This window comes from Juglans regia, chromosome 9, assembly GCF_001411555.2.
Source record: "Juglans regia cultivar Chandler chromosome 9, Walnut 2.0, whole genome shotgun sequence".
Lineage (NCBI taxonomy): Eukaryota > Viridiplantae > Streptophyta > Magnoliopsida > Fagales > Juglandaceae > Juglans > Juglans regia.
Window position 1 is genome coordinate 12,323,626 of NC_049909.1, and position 10,995 is coordinate 12,334,620.

General features: G+C 36.9%; 1 protein-coding gene across 1 annotated transcript; it reads right to left on the bottom strand.

Moving 5' to 3' along the window:
* Positions 1-1,516: 1,516 nt before the first annotated feature.
* Positions 1,517-8,550, bottom strand: LOC109019912 (iron-sulfur cluster assembly protein 1). Its single transcript, XM_035694103.1, has 3 exons — positions 8,158-8,550; positions 2,774-2,828; positions 1,517-1,872 (listed from the first exon to the last, which is right to left on the bottom strand). Exons 1-3 carry the CDS (start codon positions 8,462-8,464, stop codon positions 1,710-1,712), a joined length of 525 nt encoding a protein of 174 aa, XP_035549996.1. The 5' UTR covers positions 8,465-8,550; the 3' UTR covers positions 1,517-1,709.
* Positions 8,551-10,995: the final 2,445 nt, after the last annotated feature.

A 10,995-nucleotide genomic window follows, 5' to 3' on the forward strand; every position in this document is an offset into this window, starting at 1 on the left:
ATGGAGAGAAAAATGGGTTCCCCAACCTAATACTTTCAAAGTGCAGACTCCTTTGGATCAGAGATTTATACACTGGCAAGTCAGTACCATGATTGATGACCAAACAAAATCCTGGAATTTGGAAGCTTTGAAAAGCATACTCATCGAGGAAGACATTAACAATATCAGCAAGATTCCTATTAGTAGAAGTGGCAGTCCAGACAAACTTATTTGGAAGTGTAATAAAGATGGTCTTTTTTCTGTTAAAAGTGCTTATCATTTATTGGGCACAATGTCACAAAACTCAGTGGGACAAACTTCTGCTCATTCAAAACAAAAAGAGATATGGCCAAAAATCTGAAAAATACATCCCGAATGCAGTCAGACTATTCTTATGGAGAGCTTCCCATGATTCCTTACCAAACTAACCTCAACCTCAGTAAGAGAAAAATCAATGAAGACTCGGTATGCTTAGTATGCAAGATGGAGTCAGAATCTGTCATGCATGCCTTGTGGTCGTGTCCATCAGTGTAGGATGTATGGGCTGCCTGCTCGAGGAGTCTGCAGAAAATGAAGGTCAGTTTTACATCTTTTAAAGAGGTAGTGGAGCATGTAGTATCAAATCTCAGTGAAGAAGACGTAGAAGTGTTTGCTTGTACAGCATATAAGGTGTGGAAGAGAAGGAATGTGTTTATGTTTGAAGAGAAATTTGAGAATCCCTCAAGGGTGGTTCTATTTGCTTCACAAATGACTAAGGAGTTTAAGAAGGCAAATGACAACAAATTGATGAGAGAACTTGGAAGGCTACACGACATAGAAACCTAGAGACCCCCCTATGAATGTTTACAAGGCCAACTGGGATGCTTCTGTTGATCGAGTAAGCAGTAGAGTGGAGATAGGTGTGGTGGTCAGGAACTAGGAGGGGAGAGTAATAGCAACTCTAAGATCATCAAGGAATCTGTTTCTCGATGCCAAACTTGCAGAGACAGTGGCAGCCCTTAGAGCAATTTTGTTTTGCAAACATCTAGAAATCTCAAGTTTACTTCTTGAAGGGAATGCACTGAGTATGGTGAATGACCTTAACAGCGAGACATTGGATTGGAGTTCAACATGACTGATCATACAAGATATTAAAGGAGAACTAAAGAGCTTATCTCTCGGGTATGTGCAATTCATTTCTAAGAAGTCCAATTGTATTGCTCATTGTTTAGCTAAGGATACACTAAAAATGTGTTTGAATGTTGAAGTGAGTTGAGTTAAATTAAGATGATAAAATATTATTAGAATATTATTTTTTAATATTATTATTATTTTGAGATTTGAAAAAGTTAAATTGTTTATTATATTTTGTATTGAAATTTGAAAAAGTTATAATGATGAATTGAGATGAGTTTGAGATCCAAATTCACCCTAAAACTCTCTAAGGAGAGCATTTCAATGTCCCTCCTTATATCCAACACTTGTTAACTGAATGAAGAAAGGATGATTACTCGAAAAAAAAAAAGAAAAAATGACAATTGATTTCATACAATCAAACTGAAAAAACACAAAATATTTAAAATCAAACTTGCATTATATTGTGTAGGTACAAAGTGGGGAGGGGGGAGGGGGTGCACTTCTGAACATCCAGTTTACTTCAAGGGAAGTGCATATAATCCAAAAGCTCTTCTCAGTAAGTAGCATTCCCTTATTATACAACCACCATGTAATTCATCACCAAATTACACACATCACGCTTCCGCTGCCGCCTTCTCTGCAGTTGCTGCCGTTGCACTACCATTTGATTTGGTACGTTTTGCTTCATAATCTTTAACGGCAGCCTTGATGGCATCTTCAGCAAGCATGCTGCAGTGCAACTTTACAGGCGGGAGAGAGAGATATTTTGCTATTTCACTAAAGAGATTAAAAAAATAAAAAGATCATTTAGTTTTAAGCATACGACTCTTAAGACAAAAAACACAAAGAAACATTCTTGAGGCTAGGAGACATGGTTCGATATATATATATATATATATATATATATATATATATATTGGATAAGACATGGTTAGAAACAATCTATCTGGATCAGGACTAAAAAATATCTTTCCTGCTTTGAATAGAACGGGAACTGGGATACTTCCGTGCTAAATGAATTAAGTTTTTATTTTTTCAATCCTTGAACAAGCAATTTTATTAATGGGAAGGACGGGCATCGCCTATATGGGGGACATAGATCAACACCTAGGCTTGATGTCACTCTGAAGAAAGCTTAAACAAGACAAATTGATTATGTAATACAACAAATTTCTTAACTTCACCTCGCTTTTTTCCTTCTTTTTTGGGGGCAAGTAACCATGCGGAACCATTATTGAAGAAAAACAAGTTATTTTTGTTCATTACTTCCAGCATCTGATTTCAATTACTTTCTATACAAGTTATAAATAAAAGATTGTAATTACTTCAAAATAACTGGCATACAACATCACATATGGTATCTAGATCATGTTGATCTCCAATGGAAACTAACTAGATCCACCACAATTTACTTCTCTGTATATGAAAGCAAGCGAAAGGTCTCTCTTTTTCTCTTGGCAACAGTAAGTAAAACGTTGAGAGACAGGTGATGTCTCAGAAATCATATCACTTAGTATGAAATTCAAACTCAAAAAGTAAGAAAACAACATCCCACGATTATTAACTACAATGACTGCAAACAAAAAAATGATAATGCTAGACAAGATGATCACAAAATTGTAAATGCAGCGGCAGACACATTCAAAAGCTGGTAATTTAGAGAGACAGCAGGACTCACGTGTTTTTAATAGTCACAACTTCCTCCAATTGCTTCCCTTTAACCCATTCAGAAGCTGGAAAACGAGAGAGTAAAGCAATTAGAACAATTGCTTGTAAAAACAAAAAGCCACAAACTCAGGTAAATGGACAATAAGCTGCAGTAGAAAACAATAGCAACTTGATAAATAATTTCTTTTGGATAAGTGATGAAGAGTTTCATTGATGAATAATGATAGGCACACCAATCTACACAGGAGATATAAGAGAAACCTATGTTTCATTAACAACCGATACAAGCCCCAGATATGGAGAAGGTGGATTATCTCCAAGCCCCAGATATGGGCCGTTGAAAATATTATCTCCAAGCCCCAGAATGCTTTTATTCGTGGGAGATATATATTTGATTCGATGCTCATTGCAAATGAGTGTTTGGATGCTAGATTGAGGGAGGGAAGTCCAGGTATTCTTTGCAAGCTAGATATGGAGAAGGCTTATGATCATGTGAACTGGGATTTCCTTTTGTATTTGTTGAAGATGTGTGGTTTTGGAGATAGGTGGATTTCTTGGATGCGTTTTTGCATTTCAACGGTCCGGTTTTCAGTGCTAGTTAATGGCGCTCCTGCTGGTTTTTTTTATAGTTCGAGGGGTTTGCGACAGGGTGATCCGTTATCTCCCTTTCTTTTTGTCATAGTTATGGAGGCGTTGAGCAAGATGTTGCAGGCTACTGTTAGTGGGGGTTTTTTATCTGGTTTTCAGGTGGGTAATGGCTCTGGTAGCTCTTGTATCATTTCACATCTCCTTTTCGCAGACGACACTCTGTTGTTTTGTGAAGCAGATAGGAGTCAGGTCCAAACTTTGCGTGCATTATTACTTTGTTTTGAAGCAGTATCAGGGCTTAAGGTGAACCTTGACAAGTCTGAGTTGGTTCCGGTGGGTGTGGTCCCTAATATACGCAATCTAGCAAGTCTTCTGGGTTGCAGGGTGTCCTCGTTCCCAATGAAATATCTGGGTCTTCCGCTAGGTGCTACTTTCAAGAGTAGAGCTATATGGGATGGGGTGGTAGAAAAAATAGAGAAAATGTTGACTGAATGGAAAAGGGTGTATCTATTAAAAGGGGGTCGTCTCACTCTTATCAAGAGTACCCTCACAAACCTCCCCACTTATTTTTTATCTATTTTTCCTATGCCTGCAGAGGTGGTGAATAGAATTGAGAAACTCTTCAAGGCATTTCTATGGGGAGGCTTAGGGGAGGAGAAGAAAGTTCATTTGGTTAATTGGAAGACAGTATGTTCTCCAGTTGAGTATGAGGGTTTGGGTGTGCGTAATTTGAGAACTTTTAATAAAATGTTGTTGGGGAAATGGCTTTGGAGATATCATATTGAAGGGGGTTCTTTGTGGAGGGAAATAATAGATGCTAAATATGGGGTTGATTGGGGTGGGTGGTTGGTGTTCTAAAGAAGTGAGAGGGGGGCATGGAGTGGGGCTATGGAAGTTTATAAGGAAGGGGTGGATTATTTTAGTAAATCATATTCGTTTTGTCGCAGGTGAGGGTAACCGAATCAGTTTTTGGCGGGATGTGTGGTGTGGAGATCATGCATTGGAAATGGTGTTTCCAGCTTTATATCGTATTGCAATTAACAAGGAGGTTTCTGTGGCTGAAGTGCGATTATTTGCTCATGGTTCGCATCAGTGGAATATTCTGTTTAATAGAGATATTCATGATTGGGAATTATCTATGGTTTCAGATTTTTTCAACTTGTTACATTCTTTAGGGTCTAGTATGGCGCAACAAGACAACTTGAAATGGAGGTTCCAGGATCATAAGAAATTCACAGTAAAAGCGTATTATAAAATTTTGATTTCACAGGATCACACCTCATTCCCTTGGAGGAACATTTGGAGGTCTCGAGTGCCCTCTAGAGTAGCTTTCTTTGTTTGGAATGCCGCTCTTGGGAAGATCTTAACCATGGATAATTTGAGGAAGAGAGGATGCGTTGTGCTGGATTGGTGTTACATGTGTAGAAAGAATGGAGAATCGGTAGATCATCTTTTACTGCATTGTGACATAGCAAGAGGGTTGTGGGATGAGATTTTTCGACGGGTCGGAGTGGCTTGGGTAATGCCTAGGAGAGTGGTGGAGTTGATGGGTTGTTGGAGAAAATTGCAGGGCAGTCATCAAGTGGCAGCAGCTTGGAGAATGATTCCGTTGTGTATCATGTGGTGTATTTGAAAGGAAAGGAATATGCGTTGCTTCGAAGACAAGGAACGAACAATGATGGAGCTGAAGAATTATTTTCTGCACACTTTATTGCTTTGGTTTTCAGCTATTGTATTAAATGGGGATGATATTCATGAATTCCTATCTTTAGTTTTACGCTCTTAGAATGTATCTAGGTGTTCAACTGTATACTTCCTGTGTACTAGGTATATGCCTATTTCATTCACATCAATAAAGTTTATATCTTACTTATCAAAAAAAAAAAAAAAAAACTCATTGATACCTGGGGCATGTTTGGATGTAAGGTAAGATCATGAATAATAGAGATATATTTGCGAATGTACAATCTTTTTAAGATAAGGTTTTGCTATGTTAAAAAAATAGTTATGTTAGTATAATAAATAAAATAAAAAAACAAATATATGAATTGGAAAAAAAAAAAAAAAGTTGAAGCAACAGTGGGGCTGGACACCACCAGAGCCTGATCTCTAGGAGACCTGATCTGTGCTGCCATCATGGTCAAGAGTGTCTGGTCGCTACCATGGGGCTGGAATTTTTTTATTTACTATTTTTATAAATATGATTTAAAAATGATTTCTTGAGTTTTTTTTGTTTTTAAAAATTTGAGCAAGATGAATGTTATGTTTGTATTTTTGGGAATAAGATGATATGAGAAAATATCTGTGTTAACTAGGCATACCCTTAGTACATTAAAATCTATCACTATTGAAAGTTGGAATAGTGAGTTAAAAAATAAAGCTCTAATTTCATCATTTTGCACTCGTGGTCTTCAATGCTTCTATCATTTCTTTCCCTCCAAAAGCAACACAATAATCAAATAAGATCCATATTCCAAATTGCTGCAATTTGTGGAACCCACTATAAGCTTCTCCAACTTGCTAAGAAATCAACCACCTCTCTAGGCATCACCCATGCCAGCCAAAGCATTGCATTAACGAATATAGCTGGAAAGACCTACACCTACTACCCTTTCTCAGACTTGGGACTTGTCATAATTTATGTTAAGTTTGGGTTCCAAACCTTTTGATATGCAGTCTCACTATTAAATGCTTGCATTAAAAGTTATGGTGCCTGTGCTATCAGCAAATTCTAACTCCAGCTCCAGAAACTTTCTATGGCCACCATATCCTACAACAGAGGGTCACTGCCAAAAATTCATTAGGAGGTAATTTAGTAACTTCATTAATTTATATGTTTAACTTCAGCTTTTTAAACCTTTGAAGTTATATTCTTAAGGGCTCAAAATGTCTTAAAGAAGTTGTTAGTGCCTAGAACTGAATTAGTCTAGGAACAAAACCCCGACTAATTCCAAGGGTAAACAAGCCCCCGACAAGGAGTTTCCAGTAATTGAACCTGGATTAATTCAAGGGAAAATCCCCTCAATCCAATGGTTCCTAGAAATTGTTTGCACCCAAGTGTTCAAACCTTAAGACTTGAAGCAAGTATACCACCAAAACCTAAAAAGCTTAGAAATAGTAAAAAAGAATCCAAGAAAGCTTAGAAATCCTAGTTGAACAAGAATTTTCCACCTAGATTAGATCCAGCACCAATTTTATGGCCAGCAAACCCTAGAATTTAGGATTCCTTTTTGTCAATGCAGACAAGGAAAGGTCGTTTTTCAATTATTTTACTTGCTGGGTCAGAACATAGACAGAATCAAAACTTCCTGCCAGATTTTCTTAGGGAAGTTAAGAGTTGATTAAAAAGCTGTTCTAAGAACATCAAGTAGCATTAGTAGTCTAAAACTTTCCATTTTCATCAGCATCAACGCAGCCAGCCCAAAACTCTTAAGCTTCCTCATATATAGATTATACTAATCCCTCAAATCTCAACCCTACCACAATCTGTCAATGCCGATGCCCCTTTTCAGCCCACAGAACTTCAATTTAGCACACAAAATAGCAGCCCTTCTCCTGTTTCTCCTAAGTTTTACCACATATTGGATTACATTGAGATTTCATGGTCTAAGAAGTTTTTCACTGCCATTTAAAACTCTTATTAGTTTATGGAACTGTCGTCATTACCTGGTGCTATGGAACCTAATGATGTAACATTCTGAACCCACACGGGAAGTGGGTGTTACATGAAGGAATGGAAACGTTTAAGGGACTGAGAGCATTAGAAGGATGCAGATTGGATGGAATTGTGGTTGCTGAGCAAAGAAACAAAACATGACGTCCCCCACGATGAAAATAATATCAAAACATGAAAAACCTGATGTTCTTCATTCAATTACATATATTCATAATTAGCAAACTTCAAAAAAAAAAAAAACTTAAAAAAAAGACTTACTTCAACAATTTGTCAAGGCAATACACAAGATGCATATTCCGCACACTAGTTTTAGTAGATAGTCCATATCAGAACGGCAAGAAAAAAAAAGGACTCCCGAGGAGAATACAATTTTCTGTAATTGTGGCACCATATCATTTACTCACCCAACTATATTTTGCCCATAAGTATCTTAAAAATATAAGAGAAACATGCACTTTAAAATTCAGAACTCATAATTTTATGCATGGAATTTGACCTAATTTAATCTATCAATCCAATCAACTAATTCATATTGCCGGATCACCGGAGAGAGAGAGAGAGAGAGAGAGAGAGAGAGAGAGAGAGAGAATCATTTAATTTAAGCACTTTTGTTGCCAAGATGTAACCAACGACGTTAAACGACTAAATTTTACAAATTTCGAAGATGAACGGTGCTAAGCGATCTGCCAAAGCTGTGTAGGTCTGGGTTAACTAATAATCAGAAACCTATCCTAGAATACAAACCACCACGCAAAATAAAAGCTCTCATTTATTGTCTCCTTCTGGCTCTATTAAACAATTCAGAGAGTAAATGTTTTCTACCACCTAGTCCTTTGCTTAACAATCTCAACCACCAAACAAATCATAAAATCCCCACCCCCTAAACAAAACCCAAAAGGCAAAAAAGTTAAAGAGCTCAGTTTTTTACCCTTCCCTCAATTTTCCGGTCAAACAAACACCTCAACAGCCCTTGGATAATTTCTCAGCAACCAAACAAACCATAAGCAATAAGCACAAAAAAAAAAAAAAAACTCTCCAAAAACAAAATCCTAATTCCCTGTCGATTTTTATTTTTGTTTACTCAAATTCCACAGAAGCCAAACAAATCAAAGAAAGAGAGAAACACCAACCTACAGACGAGGACGCAATAGCGGAGCCACAACCGAAGGTCTTGAAGCGAGCGTCGACAATCTTGCCGGTCTCCTCGTCGACCTTGATCTGGAGCTTCATGACGTCACCGCATGCCGGTGCACCGACAAGTCCGGTGCCAACGGCGGGATCGTTCTTGTCGAAGGATCCGACGTTCAGGGGCTTGTCGTAGTGCTCGATGACCCTCTCATGATAGAGGCGGCCTGGCAGGACCTGTACGGGCCGGGACGTCACGTCCCGTGAGGCTTGCAGCAGCCCTACGAGCCTCTTCGACACGAGCCTCTGCATTTTTCACTCTGTTTCTTCTTCTTCTTCTTCTTCTTTTTCTTCGCTTCTCTTTTCCGCTCTCGTTCCCGAAGAATCAATCCTCCTCCTCCTCCTAGTAGTATAAGTATTAGCTTTAAAGGCGGTGCGTTGTGGATGAGAATGATCTGGGACACGTGGACAGACGAGATTATTTTGAAATGGACTTCCCAAAAGCCCATAAAAAATCCGGAAGTAAAAGTACTGGACCAGCTTGATTCTGGTTCTCTCCAGTTCTATATCAGTACGGTTTGAGGTTTCTCTTCTACTGCAGTGCCTCATGTTCTTGCCATGTCATTTCCTTTTTTTTTTTTTTTTCAAAAATCCATTTTTTTAACATAATTATTTATTAAGATCTTTTTTTTTTGGAAAGCTTTATTTATTAAGATCTAGACTAGTATCCTGATAGCATTAAAGAGTGACTAACGAGTAACGATTAATATTATAATATAATTAATAAAAATAAAATAAAAAAAGTACGATGGACTATGGTCCATTTCACAGTCCAACAATCCTTCTTCACAATCGTAAGTTTGGCCCACAAACACAAACCATACCCAAAGAAAAAGCATTAGTTCAGATTTGTATATGCCCAAGCCCATGTTAACAATGGGCCGAATAAAACTGGATTGAACTTTATTTTGAAGTCCTAGACCCATACATCTCATGCTATCTTATAAAATAAATAATTTGTACAAATTTCAAATATACAAATCCCATAAAAATACTTGCAAAAAAATGGACTCCATCTAAAAAAAATATAAAAAAATTATTTTTTACTAGTGGGACACTTTTTTACAAAATACGTGTATGGAACTTGTCTATTTGAGATTTGTACTTAATATTATTCATCTTATAATACTGAATTTTGTTTTCAACTTTGTTTCAAATCCATCTTATGAACGTGTGGCCCTAAACAAGTTTAGGATTGATAACTTTTTTATACAAATCGCATATCCTACACGAAATTAAAGGATTAGGATTGAAGGGTTTAAGTCGAATAATTAAATAGGTCGAATTAAGTTGATGTATAAATTTGATATGAAATTAAAGAATTAGAATTGAGAGATCTTACACTCTTCATTAAAGAGTAGGATTATGTTTGAATTATATACAAGACAAATTCGACTTACATATTCAAGTTTAAGTACTAAAATTAGAGGTTGAATCAGAACATCTTTGGTTGTCTTAAATTGAGGGCATACTTAATTTAGCCCTTAAAGGATTATGGTCGGTCGAGAAGTGTCATGATTCCATCCAGGGGTGTAATCAGTTCGGTTCAGGCTAGTGCAAAATGGGTCAAAAATACAAAAAATCCAAAATCACTTCTAATGTGTATTTTCAACCCAAATATACAAAAAAAGCTCAATTTTTTTTCCAGTTTTGAATATCAACTATTTAACTTTATTTACACATTTTGCTCTTTAAAATAGCCTAAAGAAAAGTTGAGAAAATTATCAAAGAGGAACGAGTCAATGCATATTATGACTCCGAAGAGGATGCCTACTATTATAACACGCAGGACGAGCTCATAGAAGATGACATCGAATACCCCTCTTCGAGCTCCGAGCCTTAGAGCCATTGGTAAGCTTATGCTTAGCAATTGTATGTTGTATGCTTATGTTTTTACTAAGACCCCGATTTTGAGGACGAAATCTTATTTTAAGGGGGATGATGCAACACCCCACCTAAAAAGGCTGTTAAGACTTAACTACTAGCTTTTTTAATCTTAGTTAGTGATAGATTGATACTATTGTTGGGAAAAAAAATTTAGTATGAGAATCACATTTTTTATTTTAGTTAGAATTATTGGAAAAGTTATAGTATTATATTTTATTGCCAAGAAGTCAATAGTGGAATGACACTTGGCATTATTATTGGGCTAAGCAAAGGGCCAAGTATGTATGGATTTAGGTGTGAGCCTAATAGTGTTTTATCTAGGGCCCTCAATCACTAAGAATGAGATGGGATAAGGATAGATGCTATAAGCCAAGACTCATGTGGATTTCAAAGCTTAGGCTTTTCTTGAAAAACCTTAGAAATTAGGCCTAATCAAGAAAAAGGCATGAAGCCTTTAGGCCTAACTTGGTAATAGTAGAGGCTCTTGGCCTAACCTTAGAAAGACATGCCATTTTGACCCAAGCTTGGTAGACCTTTGAGGCCTTATTTAAGCCCTCAAATTTGGACATAAGGTCCACTCATTGACCCATACCAAAGCCCCACAACCAAGAGACTTACACAAATAGCCCAACAAGGCCCAAAAGCATTGTCTTCCATTTTCATACTTCTAATTGAAGCTCACATACAACATACCATTTGTTTTCCTCAAACCCAAGAAGTACCCCACACCCCTAAGGTCCTCACTTGACCATAATTAAGCTTCTACCTTGAGTTAAGAGCATTAATCAAGTTACACATAATTAATGACATCTAAACCATGTTTTAAACTTAATTTTCCTTTTAATGATTTCCAACATTTTTTTATCTAAAACTTTTTTATTTAATTGCATCATTCT